At 45.1% G+C, this 18,721-nt stretch overlaps 1 protein-coding gene across 1 annotated transcript; it reads left to right on the plus strand.

Moving 5' to 3' along the window:
• The first annotated feature begins 3,643 nt into the window (after positions 1-3,643).
• On the plus strand, positions 3,644-17,520 carry LOC310772599 (5'-nucleotidase-like). Its single transcript, XM_083632437.1, has 9 exons — positions 3,644-4,097; positions 4,444-4,666; positions 5,021-5,209; positions 6,018-6,215; positions 7,280-7,434; positions 8,062-8,170; positions 8,360-8,509; positions 8,673-8,873; positions 16,885-17,520. Exons 1-9 carry the CDS (start codon positions 3,750-3,752, stop codon positions 17,040-17,042), a joined length of 1,731 nt encoding a protein of 576 aa, XP_083488563.1. The 5' UTR covers positions 3,644-3,749; the 3' UTR covers positions 17,043-17,520.
• The last annotated feature ends 1,201 nt before the right edge of the window (positions 17,521-18,721 follow it).

Genomic DNA, 18,721 nt, shown 5'->3' on the forward strand with positions numbered 1-18,721 from the left:
CTGGGAATTTCACTGTCAGAAACTGTGTCTCCGAGCCCGGCGAGAACCGCCGGCAGCAGACACGTCTACATTTATTATTAGAATTTTATTTGGTAGCGGCAATGCCATTTATCATAGTCCTAACACAGAGCATGAAGCTGATATGCTCCAAACAAAATTTATAGCTGTGGTTTATTTTACAATAATTTTTCCTACCCGGAAGTGGTCCGCTTGCTACTGTGAAGTCATCAGCAGGCTCTGTAACGTTAGCCTCGGGAGTCGGGTTTATCGTTGGGGAAAAGACCTCTAGCCGCCGGGGCCGGATGAAACACGTCCTATTAACAGGATATGTTTGTTTCTAAGTGATTAATATGTTTCTCCGCAAATGCGACGATGTTTTGCGAGACACCGGTTCTGCATGAGAACTGCCCCCGAAAGCAGGCCCGCCTACAAACCCTCATGATTGGTTCTCCGATGCAAGGCTTCCAACAGCGCCACCTAACGTTATGCAAAGATTTAAATAGTAATATTCTCAGTCTTACAGGAGTGAAACGGATTAAGACTGAGGGCTGAGTCTACACAGTGAGTGGCTCTAACTGTGGTATATAGAGAGGTAAAGTGACCGCCTACTTCCTGCTTCAGCACTGTAGCCTACCAGAGATTTTCCGATAGACATTTTGTAAAATGCTTATAAAAATAGTTTTACTTGGTCAAACCAAACGGTTCAGCTATATTTAGAATCGGGAGAGACCATAGAACATTTCACTGGGACAAAAACAAAAAAACACTACATCGAAAAAATATTTTCTTTAAATCCTAAATTTTTTATGTTTTGGTCTGAGTGAAATGTTATGTAGTTTCTCCTGTTTCTAAATATATCTGAATCGTTTGGTTTGAACAAGTAAAACTATTTTTATAAGCATTTTACGAAATGTCTATGGGAAAATAAATGGCGGAGGAAAATCTCTGATACAGTGCTGAAGCAGGAAGTAGGCGGTCACTTTGCCTCTCTATCAGGGCCGTAGCCAGGGTTCCGAAATAGGGGAGGTCCAGCAAGGGGAGGCGGATTCGGCAGCGCCCTTTAGGGCGCCGCCGAAAAAAAATTGAGGTTTTTTTTCCCCCTTTTTAAGCCATATTTAGAGTAATATATCATTTTAAATCAACATTAGGATTATACTGTTGTGATGTCATTATTCAGTATATTCTCTTTCATGTCACCACCTGCTCAGCTCTCCTGTCAACATAATTGTAACTAACAAACACAAACTGTTTTAGCCAAATTCATATCAAAATGACACCTACAAACACAGGTACACAACCCAAGCCGTACACAACACACAAAGTCATCATCGATAATAAAAAAAAACATACAGAGGGACATTTATTTATTCCTGATAGGAACGATTGAAAAATAAAATAAAATATATTCTGTTGTTTTTAACTTTACACCACCTCTTTTTGTTACTTATTGGGTCATGAAACTGAAACCATGCATATAGCCACCTGCATACCTGACTTCGGGAGCTTGGCAATTGGCATCATGCATGATTAGCCAGTAGCATCCCAACGTGTCACACAGGTAACATTACTTAAGAGACAGACTAGACACTTACTTTCTTGGTTGTTGCTAAAAAATCTGTCAGTGTCACTCACTGTCTGTCGTTCACTTCGCTCACTGTCTCGCAGCTCGCTCACCTTCAATTATCTCGCCAGGCAGACAGACAGTCATCACTCACCACCATGCTGCTGCTCTCTCGGAATCAAGTTACCGCGGACGCGGCGTCAGATGACTTCCTGCCTGACCTGCCTTTCATTTCAAAATAAAAGCGATCCCGTGTTTTTCATGCTTTTCCATGCAGATTGTTTAAAAAAAAAAAAAATTCCCCCCCTCTGAAATATTAGGGGAGGAGAGGTTCAGCATTGGCGGAGGATTGCGTTCTCTATCCCTTCTAATTAATTTTGGAATAATAATAGCAGCATGATCCACTGTAACATCTGCTTCAAAATGAGACAAAACAAGCAACACAGCCAGCCAGAAATGAGTTGGCCCTCAGCCCTAGCCTGGGTAAACCCATCCCCCACGTGACCTGCTCTCAGACCTGTTCTCAGTCACTATGTTGATGATGTTGATGATAGTGACTGGGAACTGAGAGAGCAGGTCACGTGGTGGCTGGGTTTACCTAGGCTACCTCAGCCCTGTAGTAGCACTCCAACTCTGAGAGGCTGTACAAATGCACAATCTGGTTATAATGATGGGGTGTTAGTATTTCAGTACTGACAGAAGATCTCAACACCAAAAACTTGCATCGATAAAGTGTCTTCCAGGGCCCGTCTCACCTGTCCCCCCCTCAAATGTGATTGATTTATTTTTCAATCAGGAGACTTGATGAATAAACAATGATTTTATTATAATGATGATGAATGATCTTTACAGAATATTATGATGAGAAAGTTAGCTAGTCTTTGGAGCTTGACACCACAGGGAGATATCGAGATCGAGCTGGGTCAGCTCGAACAGCACAGCCATATATACCCCCCTGTGGAGTCAGGATACGGGTGAAAGACTTCAGCACCGGACAGCCTCGGTCCTGAATTCTTTCACCTTTGCTTGTGAAAGATGTTTTTGTCATTGCCCTGTATTTATTGCCTCGTATATAGGCTCTTACTTGTATTAGGCTTAGAGCTATTTTTGTTTAATATTCCTTGGCCAAATTAAATAAAAAACTACATTTATGTCAAATGTGCTGTGCCATATCTGCAACTGCAGATATGGCTAACTTTACTGGGGGGACTGGGGGTAGATCTTCATTATCCTCTGAAGTCATGAAAATCGACTATTTTCTTAGCACCCACACATATCGGCAAAGTCCTCCCCAAGCCCCCCGACCCGCATTAGAAAAAATCCTGGAGCCATGCCTGCTAGTATCACCTCCATTGACATGAACTTGAGTTGAGTTCACAGCAGATACCAATTAATGGAGGACAAGACAATATTACAGTATTTCAACATATTAACTCATCTTTTATTCATATAGCTTATAGGCTATCTAACATTGTTTTTAAATGTACTAGTGTTTATGTTCAAACCTTATGAGGAAATGTTGATTTTGATGCTCAAACACCCTCTGTGTTCCAGAGAGCTTTAGATTATTTTCATGAACTTTTCCAAGTCTATCCACTAAGGGGTGCTGGTGGATGAAGAACAGTTTGTTTATTCAACAGAACAGACAGAGATCAAAGCAGGCACTTCCGCCAGTAGTGATTACAGCCTCAACCGCCTCTGCTTGCATTCTTAATTATAGAGACAGTTTGATAGAGGATAATATTTGATTATAGAGACAGTTTGATAGAGGATATTATTTAATTATAGAGAGGATATTATTTGGAGGGGGAATGGCTGTAACCACATTTTTATTTATTTATGAATCAATACAGAGAGAGAGAGAGAGAGAGAGAGAGAGAGAGAGAGAGAGAGAGAGAGAGAGAAAGAAAGAAAGAAAGAAAGAAAGAAAGAAAGAAAGAAAGAAAGAAAGAAAGAAAGAAATGGTGAGAGCTACTATAGACATATGTGCATTATGTAATCTAGAATGACTATGACTTTTTTTCCCCCGTTCTTTTTTCCGGAAGGGAGGGGTCTAGCGGTATTCCACTTCATGAGAATATGAGAACCTTGAGAAACCTTTTGGGGAAAGCCTACGCATAGTGAACCCACTCACTTTGTGTTTTGGACACCGCTCTCTCACTCATGCGCTTTTACGCAGAGCGAAACAATGTGCGCCGTCCGGATGCGTCTGTGCGCTGCCCTGACCTCGTTTTGCCTCTTACTCCTTGTGAACCATCTGGATAAAGTGTTTACTTTCGAGGTAACACTGCTTCACACCAACGACAACCATGCACGGATCGAGGAGACCAGTGAAGACTCGGGGAAATGCAAAGAAAGTGGCCCGTGCTTTGCCGGGGTGGCCAGGAGGTTCACCAAACTAACGGAGATCCGTAAAAAGGAGCGGAACGTGTTGCTGCTGGATGCTGGAGACCAGTTTCAGGGAACTGTCTGGTTCAACTACTACAAAGGCGCCGAAGCTGCGTATTTCATGAACAAACTTGGTTATGACGCCATGGTAAAATACTCCTTTTAATGGAAATCTGTCTTTTTTTATATGGAACCACATGGGCAAGTGATTCATTCATGGTTAGGTTGCTGTGCTGCTGGTTTAATGGTTGAGTGAGTGAGTGAGTGAGTGAGTGAGTGAGTGTGTGTGTGTGTGTGTGTGTGTGTGTGTGTGTGTGTGTGTGTGTGTGTGTGTGTGTGTGTGTGTGTGTGTGTGTGTGTGTGTGTGTGTGTGTGTGTGTGTGTGTGAGAGAGAGAGAGAGAGAGAGAGAGAGAGAGAGAGATAGAGAGAGAGAGAGAGAGAGAGAGAGAAAGAGAGCGAGAGAGAGATGACATGTTTTTCTTGTGATTCATAGGCTTTTGGAAACCATGAGTTTGACAATGGAGTTGAAGGTCTCATCCAACCCTTCCTGCAGAAAGTAAACTGCAGGATGCTGAGTGCCAACATCAAAACTGACAAGACTCTGGCCCCCAAATTCAGTGTCTTGTATCAGCCATACACAGTCCTTAACGTGAGCTCTGAGAAGGTTGCAGTGATTGGATACACTACATCAGAGACACCATTCTTATCCTTACCAGGTAAAATATACCACCCATTATCTTATATTAAGTGTGAGTGACAAAGGCCATGATGGTGCTGTCGCATTGTTGCATGGCGCATAATGAAATGTTGAAACATCATCAAAAGCCAGTTCAGTTCCAGATAGCATATTGATTTCCAGGCCTGGTCTTTAATGTGTATTTGTTTTCTAGACAGGAAAGGTGCCTCAGAGATCTAATTTGTCCATGAATATTCTATTTTATAGCTGCATGTCTTCTCAAGCTCAAAGTCAATCAGTCATGGGGTTGCATCCCGTTTCCTCTGCTGTTCAGAGAGATGGAGTATGACCATGATGATGTAATTAAGGCTCCCCTCTGTTCCGTGTGTTGTAGGCCCACACCTGACATTTGAGGATGAGGTCAAGGCCATCCAGCTGCAGGTGGATGAGCTGGAAACCCTGGGCTACAATAAGATCATTGCCCTGGGACACTCTGGCTTTGATGTGGACAAAGACATTGCCAAGCGAGTGAGAGGGATTGATGTGGTCATTGGAGGGCACACCAACACGTTCCTCTACACCGGTATTCTCAGCTCCTGTTCTAGCTCAAGTTATAACTCTTGATTTTCTCTTGAGATCCACTCCTTATTCGCACTTGAGCCTTTAATCATGTTTGTTTTGTTAGTTGCCTTCTATATCATCTTTGCGAAAGTAAACTAAGCTAAACAACACAATCACTAATATTTTTACCTTGACATTATGGCACTTTATTTAGCCAGATGCAGCAGCTTACTGACTGTGAGCTGTGTCAATGATTCATCCAATGTCAGCCTTTTATCTCTTTAGTGTTATGTAAGAAGTGGCGGCCCGTCTCACCTTTCCACCAATAGGAGAAGAGACTGACTCTTCCCATGTGTTTCCTGTGTTTGTTCCACGTCTTGGGGTTGGACAGTTAGGCTTCAAGTGGCCACACTGGAAGGCACCTGCGTCTCCTCTTCCCCCGAGATGCCGAGCTCGAGTAACCACATAGAAAAACATCTACGCTTGTCTCCACGCCTTGGGGTTAGACAGATAGAAGAGACTGACTGGGCTATAAAAGCCTGGGTTTTATTGTAACTGACTAGAGACTCTCTGAATTAAACTCAGACCATAGCGGGTTTGAACCTGACATGTTATCAGCCAGATCTGTACCAAACTAGTGAAGAATCTGACCTTGTTACTGTACTAAAGCGTTTATTGTTCAGCAAAACAAACGTTACACTCAGATCTTTGCTTTAGTCCTAAAAAATCACTAGAACACATACGCATACAGTACACATACCGTTTGAGTCACAAGATTTAAGAAAAATCCCCCATCTCCCTCCCCCCCCACCCCTCTCCCCACGCTGCAGGAAACCCCCCATCCACTGAAGTCCCAGCAGGCCCATACCCCTTCATGGTGCAGTCTAACGATGGGAGGAAGGTTCCAGTGGTCCAGGCCTTCGCCTATGGGAAATATCTAGGATATCTGAAGGTTACCTTTGACAAGACTGGGAACGTGATAAGTGCTGTTGGAAACCCAATCCTCATGGACAGCAGCATACCTCAAGGTACACTGTTATAACAGGAATTACACACATCCCACCTCAGAAAGCATTCCTTGTACTAAACAGGCCCTATCAAGTGTAAATGACGTAAGATGCTGTTAAATGACTCAAATTACAACGTCTGTTTGCGATGAGGCCCGGGCCTTGTTGATGAGGCCAGCAGATGTGAAGAAACTCTTCTTGTGTGGCATGAGGTTTTGGTCCTTATGGACTGCAGCCTCCTGCCAGAGGGGAGTTCCTGCTTCATTTCTAGACAAAGTCGTAATCTGATTCATTTGGGAATAATTATTTTGACATCTAAGACAATAATGTAGCTACATCTTGAAATGCTTTTTGGTGACAACTTTGTGAGTTATGCAGACACAACTAAAAACAATACTTAAATGGATAGTTCACATCTTTTAAAGTCTAGCCCTATTTGCTATACTTACCAATGATGGTGTGGATTGGTCGAGTTCTTTCTCAGCACAATCCATGCTGCTGTTCCTCATAGTAGCTCTGTAGATTTGGGCAAAAACGAAAGCAAGGTCACTGGGGTGACACTCCTGTACAAGCTGACTGAGGCTCACTAAGATTTCATCCACAGTCACACAAAGTACATTACAGTGAACTTCAGTCAGCTTGTACATACAGGAACGTGACCCCGTTGACCTTGCTTTCGTTTTTGCCCAATTTTCCAGAGCTACTATGAGGAACAGCATGGATTGTGCTGAGAAGAAACTCTACCAATCATCATTTGTAAGTAGAAAATAGGTCTAGACTAAAAACAAATTGAAATATCCCTTTAATTCATCTCATTACAGTAAATCACAAAACAATTTGACTTACTAACACCTAATACCCAATGCAGCTGGATTGCTTGTGAGGTATGAACTAATAAAATGTGTTTACCGTTTGCTAAAATGATGAAAATGACGACAGCACACCATAAACCACAATGCAATCTATTTTCTTAAATGTCTTTTAATAATGAGGCTTCATTCAAAATACATATAGAGTCGGCTAAGACGGTTGAAGATTTTCATAATTTTCTTCATAATCCTTATGTTTGTTCTAAACCCTCCCAGACCCAGATGTCCTTGCTGATGTAGAGAAATGGAAGGTAAACCTAGCTCAATACTCATCGCAGTACGTCGGACAGACCCTAGTCTACCTCAATGGGACATTTGAGGAATGCCGATTTCGGGAGTGCAACCTAGGAAACCTGATCTGTGACGCTATGGTAAGAATCTGATCATTCATTCATTCATTAATGTATTCCTAGTAACAGAGAACTCTCAGCCTTGGACTGGTTAGCACTGATCTACAGTCCTTAGATCCTGTCAATGCATGTTTAGTGATGTTTTCCTTAAAGACCCCTTCCACTCAAAAATATGTTTTTATTATTCTTCCTTCACTTGAATGGTTGAGGTTCACTGTGCAGAATGGTGTATGAGTTTGACACTAGAAGGCTGTTTTCACATTCATCTGCTGAAAGTGGAAAGTTTCTCTGTGCTCACTGAAAAGGCGATTTCCTAAGCATGCTTTGTGACATCGCAAATACTTGGAGCCAATCCATGTCTAGTATTCAGCAGTTAAACTTTAAAAATCAAAACTATTTGCATATTTACAGATTCTGTAATAAGGGAGAAGGAGGGGAAATCATTTTAAGGATTTCAACAAGATAACTAGTTTTTTGTGTGATTTTGGAGGGAGGGGGGTAAGTTGTTAAATTGCGGACAGTAATTTCTTTGACCATAATGGTCTGCAATGGCAACTGACTGATGTGAACAAAAAGAGATCAACTCTTTCCAAGACGCAGAGTTTGTATTGCCAAAGGCCTATAACAATCTTTCTGTTACATTTTCAGATTCATCACAATATCAAGTATCCAGATGAGATGCAGTGGAATCATGTGGGCTTATGCATGCTGAATAGTGGAGCCATAAGGACAGCTATAGACGAGCGATACAAAAACGGTGCGTCTGTGTGTGTTAACTTTCAGTTAACTTTCAATGATACAGAAGCTCATATAACTTGTACCATACTTAAGTGCTTCATTAGAAAACCACTTTTATAAACAAAGCAGAGGTTCTAAATGTAATTGCACTAGCTCCAATAGAAACCCTGAACTCACTTGCAGTTGTATTATGTACCTCTTCTCTCAGGTACCATAACCATGGAGGAGATCCTCTCAGTCTTACCCTTTGGAACAACGTTTGATTTGATCCAGCTGAAGGGATCGACCATAAAAGAGGCATTCGAACACTCCGTACGCAGATATGGGAGCATGTCGGGAGAATTTCTTCAAGTCTCAGGTCTCGATCTGCCACCCGTTTTGTGGAATAATTTAGATTTTTTTTTACCTTCCCCGGCCTGTATGAGTGTTTTTTCTCTCACTGCTGATGCCCACACGGGAAAGTGAACACACATGCAACTGAACATAAGGTTATACCTTTGTTTTCCCCTCACCAACCCCAGGCATTCATGTAGAGTATGACCTGAGGAAGCCGGTGGGTGAGCGTGTGGTGAGCTTGGACCTGCTCTGCACCGAGTGCCGCGTGCCCCAGTACGAACCGCTGGACCTGGAGAGGAACTACAACGTCATGGTGCCTGGCTACATCGTAGACGGAGGTGACGGCTTCACCATGATCAAGAAGAAGAAGCTGAAGCATAACACAGGTGAGGCAGCAGAGGCAGAGATGACATTAACGTTTACCTGAGATGAAATGTTCCTCGTTTGCCAGTAAACTAAGGTAAACTAAATGTACTTTTCCAGGTCCATCCACTAGTAACTTTATTGTTCCTTCTCGTCAAAGTTGATTGTGGTTTCACACTGCATAATCCAGCCAATAAACAAGCACTGAGCAAAGAGAAGGTATCCAATGAGCAATGTCTCTGGTGAAAATAACACTCCGGAGTGCTCCGGGATACTGCAGAGAAGCAGTAGAGTAGATTAATATCTCAAACTGTGATTAAACTAAGCAAGGATGGCAATGTTACTAAGAATAACACCCTCTCAAATCTATCCATGAACATCTCAGAGATAAAACTAGAAATAACTGTAATGCTGTGACTTAGGACCCAGGTGCAGAGATGACAGACACAAGGAGCAGGTTTACGTCTTTTACTGAGACTTTCAGGCATCAAAAACAAACAAGGAAATATCGTGAAAATGGATAACAAAGATAGCCTAAACTGTGTCGGGAGCACCGACGGATAAAGTCACTATTTCCCCAAGGAGCCAGGAGCAGGTACAGTCCAAGGAATCTCTCCCATCAGACGAGAGCAAGGAGAGGCACAGCTTCAGGAAGGTTAGGATCAGCAACGGGTTCTGAAAGCAGAAGTGATTATATAGTGTGCCAACCAGGTGCAGACAATCACAGTGGGATTAGCAGGATTACATCATTGATCACTCATAGGCTGCCTTCTCCCGCTCCTGTTAGTGGCGCGGGAAGATTGTCTAGTACCACGGACAGCATCGGCTTGGTCTCTGCGTGCTTTGGCCGGTTCAGCACACCGGACAGTTCCTTCCCTATAGCTCGCAGCGGAGCCACCAGGCCGGACTCCGATGGGTGTGTCATTACCCCCCTCCCTAGGGACGCCACCTGGCGACCCCACGGCTTGACCACGTTGCTGGAAATCCTGGATCAGGGTGCGGTCCATGATATTTCGAGCCGGCACCCAGCACCTCTCCTCTGGCCCGTATCCTTCCCAATCGACCAAGTACTGCATGCTGCGGCGCACCCGGCGTGAATCCATGATCCTCCGGACCGTGTACACAGGTCCTCCCTCAACCCAGCGAGGAGGAGGGGGGGGGTGGGACAGGAGGAGACAAAGGACTGGACACCACAGGTTTTAATAGGGACACATGAAATACAGGATGGATTTTCATGGCAGCAGGCAGTATTAATCGGTACGATACTGGACCAACCTGTGATGCCACTTCAAACGGGCCCACGAAGCGCGGGGCCAATTTCTTGCTCTCCACCCTTAGTGGAAGGTCTCTGGAGGACAGCCAGACTCTATCCCCTGGCCGAAAAGGGATTGACGGCCGTCGCCGCCGATTCGCCTGCTGGGAATACCTGGTCCTCGCTCGTAATAGAGCTGCTCTGGCTGTTCTCCAGGTCCGCGCACACCGCCTCACAAAGTCTGTTGCCGCCGGTACCCCCACCTCAGGTTCTTGATCTGGAAACAGGGGCGGCTGATAGCCCAGCTGGCACTCAAACGGGGTCATGCCTGTGGAGGAGGACTTCAGAGAGTTATGTGCATATTCTGCCCACATGAGATGCAAACTCCATGATGAGGGGTCGGAAGCGGCCAGGCAGCGTAATGTAGTTTCCAACTCTTGATTTACCCTCTCAGTCTGTCCGTTTGACTGAGGATGGAAGCCTGAGGAGAGACTGGCAGTGGCACCAAGGAGTTTGCAAAAGGCTTTCCAAAACTGCGCAGAGAACTGAGGACCTCGGTCAGACACTACATCCCGTGGGATGCCGTGCACACGGAACACGTGATCCATTACTAACACTGCAGTCTCCCTCGCTGAGGGGAGTTTGGCCAGGGCGATGAACCGTGCTGCTTTAGAAAAACGGTCCACCACTACCAAAATAGCCGTTTTTCCCCCCGAGCGAGGGAGACCCGTGACAAAGTCAAGAGAGATGTGAGACCAGGGACGTCGTGGAATAAGCAACGGACATAGCAAACCTGCTGGACGCTGACGAGGACTCTTGTGTTGTGCACAGGTGACACAGGCTGCCACAAATAGAAGTACGTCCCTGCGGACGTTGGGCCACCAGAATCTCCGGGCGATAAAGTCCAGCGTGCGCCTCCCCCCTGGATGTCCCACCAGCCGAGACGAGTGCCCCCACTCCAACACACGGGTCAGCACCCCCGGAGGGACATACAGGCGGTTGCGTGGACAGTCCTCTGGCCCTGGGTCAGCATGCTGCGCCGCCTTCACCTCCGTCTCAATCCCCCACATGACTGGGGCGATGATCCGAGATGGTGCCAGGATGAGCTCCGGCTCAGCACCCTTATCTGCAGAATCATACTGACGGGACAGTGCGTCGGCTTTGGTGTTTTTAGACCCCGGCCGATATGACAGAATAAATTCAAATCGATTAAAGAAGAGAGCCCACCTGGCTTGGCGAGAGTTCAGGCGTCTGGCACTTTGGATATAGGCCAGATTCTTGTGGTCGGTCCACACCACAAACGGATGCTCCGCGCCTTCCAGCCAATGCCTCCATTGCTCCAATGCTTCTTTGACCGCTAGAAGCTCCCGGTTGCCCACGTCATAGTTTCTCTCTGCCGGATCAAGCCTTCTTGAAAAAAAAGCACATGGATGCAGCTTGTTATCAGCAGGGGAACGTTGTGACAGAATGGCGCCCACCCCCACCTCTGATGCATCCACCTCTACTACAAAAGGCAGAGCTGGGTTTGGGTGGATGAGGACGGGGCCTGTGGTAAATAGCTGTTTCAGTTTGGCAAATGCTTCAGCTGCTTGGGGAGTCCAGCTAAACCGGACGGGCAGTTTTTTAGTGAGAACATTCATGGGGGCTGCGATGGAACTGAACCCTCGGATAAACCTGCGATAGAAGTTTGCAAACCCCATGAAACGTTGCACTTGTTTAATGGAGGCAGGCTGGGGCCACTCCAATACTGCACGCACCTTTTCAGGATCCATGGATGTTCCGGAGGGGGAGAGGATGTAGCCCAGAAAAGGTACCGTGTTTAGATGGAACTCACATTTCTCTGGCTTGGCGTACAGATGGTGTTGGAGCAGTCTCTTTAGGACACGACGCACATGTTGTACATGTTCCTGACGGGTCTGGGAAAAAATAAGTATATCATCGAGATATGCATATACAAATTTATTCAACATGTCCCGTAGCACGTCATTGATGAATGCTTGGAACACCGCAGGGGCATTTGACAGTCCGAAAGGCATTACCCTGTACTCGTAGTGACCAGTGGGCGTGATGAATCCTGTTTTCCATTCATCCCCCTCTTGGATACGTATCAGGTTGTATGCATTCCGTAAGTCAATCTTGGTGAAGATGCAGGCCCCCCGCAAGTGTTCAAATGCCGTTGCTAACAGGGGAAGAGGATACCGATTTTTAACAGTAATGTCATTTAACTGCCTATAATCAATGCACGGGCGGAGTGATCCGTCTTTTTTTCCCACAAAGAAAAACCCGGCTGAGGCAGGGGATGTGGAGGGTCGGATGAAACCTAGCTCCAGTGCCTCCTTTACATATTTCTCCATGGCTACAGTCTCTGGTGCCGAAAGAGAATATAAGTGTCCCCTGGGTGGACTTGTCCCTTTTAACAGCTTTATTTGGCAGTCATAAGACCGGTGGGGAGGAAGAGTAGTGGCCCGTCTTTTACTGAACACTTCTTTGAGGTCTAAGTATTCAGAGGGAACATTGGTTACATTTATAGACTCACTTTCTTTCACTTCCACGCCCCGAGCTGCTTCTTCTGGGGTTTTTAGACATGAAAACTGACACAATGGACCCCACTCCTCCACCTGGCCTACTGCCCAGTCTAAGCGGGGATTATGCTGCGCCAACCATGGATAGCCTAGGACTAGAGGCAACGCTGGTGAGTCAGTTAAATGGAAAGAAATCTCTTCATGATGTTTTCCCTCTAACACTAATGTGATGGGAACAGTGCAGTGATGTATCTTACCAGACCCCAAGGGACGCCCGTCAAGAGCTGTAATATCCACTGATTCCTCCAGTGGGCGTGTTGGGACACCCCACTGCTTTGCCCAGGTCTTATCCAGGAAATTCCCCGCAGCCCCAGAGTCAATGAAACCTTTTAGAGAATGTGTGTTGGAGCCCCAGGATAACGTGGCCGGTATGACCATTCGAGATGGGAAAGAGGGGAGTATAGAAACACGACCCGTCAGTAGCTCCTCTTCTACTGGCGGGCCCCGTCTTTTACTGGCCTCTTTGGACAACGAGTAATGAAGTGACCTGTTACTCCACAATATAGGCAACAGCCCTCCTTCATGCGGCGAGCCCACTCCTCTGGTGATAGCCTCGCCGCGCCGATCTGCATGGGCTCATCTGCAGGGAAGATCGGCGTGGGAGACACAACCCGACCAGCTTGCTGTCCCAGGAAACTTCCTCTCCTCTCGCGCCGCCGCTCCCGAATCCGGTTGTCTACCCGGATGGCCAGTTTGATGAGTTCCTCCATATCGTCCTGCTGCTCCCGGGCGGCTAGTTCATCTTTGATTTCTTCAGAAAGGCCTTGCTGATATGCGGTGAGAAGAGAGGGAACGTTCCAGCCGCTCGCCACTGCCAGTGTGCGGAACTTAATTGTGTACTCTGCCACCGTCTCGCTCCCCTGTCTGAGGGCGTACAGCCGTTTCGCTGCCTCCTGGCCTGTCACGGGATGATCAAACACTCTGCGTATTTCTGCAACAAAGTTGTGAAAGTTCTGGCAAGCCGCCGCCTGCTGCTCCCATAAAGCTGTTGCCCAGGCCAGTGGAGGTCCAGTCAGGAGCTGTGTGACAAACGAAACTTTAGCCAATTCATTAGAAAATTTCATGGGCTGAGCACTAATGGCAAGTTCACATTGAACCAAAAACTGTCTACATGTTTCTGGGTTGCCTGAATATTTCTCAGGTGGTGGTAGGTTCGGTTCTGGAAGACGAGCGGAGCCGAGTAGCGCACTGGTAGCGGGAGCGGACGGGGTGGAGCTTGGAGCTGCCTGGGTCTGTAGCGCGGCGGTGAGAGTAGCGAGCGTAGTCCTCATCTCCTGCTGGTGAGTGCTGATCTGCTGGATCTGCCGGAGTGAAGGACCTACTCCCGCCATGGACTGGGAGAGGGCTCGTAGATTGGCCTCCAGAGATTGGATCTGGGTCTGTTGTTCGCCCAGCGTTAATGTCTGCATTTGAAATGCGGTGCGCAATTGTTCCATCTCTGCTGGGTCCATTTAAGGGCTGATCCTACTGTAATGCTGTGACTTAGGACCCAGGTGCAGAGATGACAGACACAAGGAGCAGGTTTACGTCTTTTACTGAGACTTTCAGGCATCAAAAACAAACAAGGAAATATCGTGAAAATGGATAACAAAGATAGCCTAAACTGTGTCGGGAGCACCGACGGATAAAGTCACTATTTCCCCAAGGAGCCAGGAGCAGGTACAGTCCAAGGAATCTCTCCCATCAGACGAGAGCAAGGAGAGGCACAGCTTCAGGAAGGTTAGGATCAGCAACGGGTTCTGAAAGCAGAAGTGATTATATAGTGTGCCAACCAGGTGCAGACAATCACAGTGGGATTAGCAGGATTACATCATTGATCACTCATAGGCTGCCTTCTCCCGCTCCTGTTAGTGGCGCGGGAAGATTGTCTAGTACCACGGACAGCATCGGCTTGGTCTCTGCGTGCTTTGGCCGGTTCAGCACGCCGGGCAGTTCCTTCCCTATAGCTCGCAGCGGAGCCACCAGGCCGGACTCCGATGGGTGTGTCAATAACCACCTCACGGTTGCATGCCTCTGCCAACAAAACAAGTTTACACCCATGTCTGTCCAGACTCATAAATATGTAGTGAAGATTTACTGTGTAAAAAACTTTTCAGGATACTGATCCATAGGATACTCCACAAATCTTACTTCAAAGATTTGTTTATTTGCAACAGACGCACATGAGCTTCATCAGGTTCATTCATAAAATGAAAGTGATCTCACACACCCTTGTAGCTTGCATGTAGTGAAGACTTTGAAGGATAGTGTATTTTTGGGCAAAATGGAAGTTATCACTGTATCGACATGTATGATTCCAGTGAGTAAATTCCAGTGAGAAATATGCTGTCTTCACTCTTCACTTAGAGACTATTTTTTTTACAGAGGAGTACAGAGGACTGATAGGGAGCTTTGTCACATGGTGCAACAACAATCACCTGAAGCTCAATATCAGCAAAACCAATGAGCTTGTGGTGGACTACTAGAAGAACAGGAGGCCTCCTGTCCTGGCTGTCATCCAGGGAGAGGAAGTGAAGAGCATGGTTCTTGGGGTCCAAATCAATATATTTAGTGTAATTATTAGGTCAACTGGCAGCACTTCCACCTTTTTTGTAGAATGACCCCAAAATAGTTTTCTCGGCTACAGTGATAAGCAAAACATTATGATGTCACAGTGAAGTTGATCTTTGAACTTTTGGATATAAAATGTCATCACTTTATAATTTTATCCTATTAGACATTTGTGTGAAATGTTATCATAATTAGATTAGCATATGCATTCTTGTGTTATGGCCAAAAACATATTATGTAAGGTCGCAGTGAGCTTGACCTTTGACCAACAAATTGTAGTTCATTCTTGAGTCGAAGTAACCTTGCAAGGCAGCTGGAGATCATCAGAGTCCAAGTGGATGTTTGAGCCAGATTTGAAGATATTCCCTCAAGGCGTTCCTGAGATATTGTGTTAACGAGAATGGGGTGGATGCACAGACGTGACGTCAACGTTGACCTTTGACCACCAAAATCTAAACAGTTCATCATTGGGTCCAATTGGACGTTTGTGCCAAATTTGAAGAAATTCCCTCTCAAGGCATTCCTGAGATATTTCATTATCGAGAATCAGATGAACATACACTATGGACAGACACCTCAAAAACATGGAGTCATAATAAACTCCTAATGCCATTGTGTTATTACAGATGATTGGCTATTCATTATGTATGGGGGGACATTCTGGAGGAGTCATATGAGTGCCAGATGTTGCCGGAGATTGGCTCTTGAGATCGTCACTGCTGACTCTCCTGCAAGAACATAGTTTAGTCAGCTGTCACCTGGCCAGGGGGAAAGCCTGACAATGTTGCAGTAGAACAGCTGTATCCCTCATGCTCCCTTCATATCCTATTGCTGGCTTTACATTATTTTAATGTGGTGGGCTGATTCTCTAATCCAGATAGATCTCTGCCTTTACATTACCTTAAAGGATAAGTTCACCCAAAAATGAAAATTCCGTCGTTATCTACTCACCCCCATGCCAATGGAAGGACAGGTGACGTTTTCTTTAGTCCACAAAACAGTTGAAGTTTCACAGCAAAACACTGTTGCAGCATTCTCCTAAACAATTGTTTTGGCTTGTGGTGTCTAAAATTACACTGCCCAAATAATACTTACAGTTTAGTACAGTTATTAGAATAAATATTTCAACAATTTGAACACGTTCAAAATGTATTTGTGTAAAGATCATTTGGATGAGGAGATGTGGTGGCATTAAAGCAACTGTACAAGTAGGCTATGCTTCCATTCACATAATGGGTATTGAATGAAGTGTAAAAAAAGAAAAGAAGTATCGAATTAAGTACTCATTTGGTATTGGTATCACTACCAGGGTACTGGTATTGGTACTGGGATCATAATTTTTTAAACAATACCCAGCCCTAATCTAGATGAATCAAATGTTATGCAATGTTGTTTTTCTACTGGCTGTTCCAGAGATGTAGTCAGTGGAACAGAGTTGGTCAGTTAAGACTTATTCCTGTGGTTTGCTTTGTCTAAATCAAGAGCATTGTCTTTTACGGCTTTTGGCTGTCCGCCAACAGAGCTGATGATTGAGAACAGGCGCTCCTATACATGAACAAGCATGAGATGGGATTCTTTTGGCGAGTAAGATTTAGAAAGCAAGAGAGTTAAAATAACCATGTAACCAAGCTGTTTCCCCGCCTCTTGCAGGTGATATGGATATTTCCGTATTGTCCAAATACATCTCAGACAGGAAACGGGTTTACCCAGCAGTGGAAGGTCGGATCAAGTTCAGAAACTCGGCTGTATCTCTGGCCAGCAGCCTTGCCTTGTTACTGCTGGGCCTGTGCCTGTCCACAAGCCTCTGATTGGTGCAGTGCACTGGGCCTGTGCCTGTCCACAAGCCTCGGACACTGGGAAACTGTGCACTGGGAAACTGTGAAGAAACAAGCCCATAAAGGGCAAGTATGGCTGCTAGACAATTGCTCTGGGATGTGTTTAAACACTTTAAAGGCATTTTCATCTTGTTCTCATTAACGGTAAAAAACAAGATGGTACAGTAAGTTAAAGCAGATGGGATATTCAAGCAGGAACATCTTTGATTCCACCCATCAGACATTGATCAAAATGATTGAGGACAAGAGCAATGTGATTCAGGAGTTCTGTGTAGTGTGTACCATTGACATGTACTTGACATAAACAAATATTGACTTAGTATTGTCAATTATATATTTATATTTTATATTGACTTAAACTTAAAAACACATAAGTATTTTTTTAAGTACCTGTAATTACATTACCATGAATCTACTTTTTTCTTTTTGTTTTATGTTGATTGTGATGATGACTGGCCACATATTGAAATAAAAGCCCTTGCTAAGACTAAAAAGGGAACGTTTATTGTGCAGGTTTTATTTATTCTCCTTTTCATTATTTTTTGATTTAATTATAAAAAATGATGGAATCAAAAAAGCACCCCAAATTGCACAAAATGGCACTGCACTCTGTCTGGTTCCCAGCAGCACACTCCCCAAGTTTGAAGTCGATCGGGCGTACGGTTCTCGAGATAAACCACTTTTTTTTCCAGTAGGTGGTGCTATGCCAAATTGCACAATATTCTGCACCACATTCTGTCAGTTTGCCAGCAGCGCACTGACGCACTCACCAAGTTTTAAGTTGATCGGATGAACGGTTCTAAAGATAAACCGATTTTTGTGTTGCCAGTAGGTGGCGCTATGACTATCTACGTGTCCAAATTGCATGAAATTCGGCACTGTGTCGGCTTCCCATCAGCGCACTCCCCAAATTTGAAGTCGATCGGACGAACGGTTCTCGAGATAAACCGCTTATTTTTGCCAGTAGGCGGCGCTATGCCGAATTGCATGAAAAACAGGGCACTGCACTCCAATTTATTTTTTGGGGAACCCCTGCCTTAGCACACTCCCCAAGTTTGAAGTCGATCCGACCAACGGTTCTTGAGATACGCGTCGGACAGGCCCTGCTGTCATTATAGTGTGTAGATAATATCCAGTTTGACAGTCTTTCCCAGACTTTGTATTTGTCGTGTGGACACATTTTGTTTAGCACATAAACAAAAACTAATTTATGGGCACATATCGTGGACACAGCACACATCTCCTACCCCAAGAGGAAGACATTGTGAGGAAGCCACAAAGTACTATCATTTGATGAAAGGTTGACATGCAGTGTGTTCAATACCTATAGTGAGGGAAAGTTTACTCTCAGTGAGTACTAGCTATGGATGGAAACTAGCTGATTCTTATTGGTATGACAATTCCCAGGAAGATCCCATGCTTAAACATCACTATCAGGATGTAGTGTATTTATTTATTTTAATGTAAAAGCCTCCGGTAAATTAGCATTCCGCTACAAACACTAAACACAGTGCATCTGGTCCTTGTGCATACATGTAGCCTATGTCAAAATTCTAATGCTTCTGCGATGTCCATATCAAATCAAATAAACAACTTAGCTTCGGCTGTCATACTCTGTCAAAGGAAGGAAAGCCCGGGACATTGTGACTGTG

The sequence above is a fragment of the Poromitra crassiceps genome (assembly GCF_964638095.1).
Source record: "Poromitra crassiceps genome assembly, chromosome: 3".
NCBI classification, from domain to species: Eukaryota; Metazoa; Chordata; class Actinopteri; order Beryciformes; family Melamphaidae; genus Poromitra; species Poromitra crassiceps.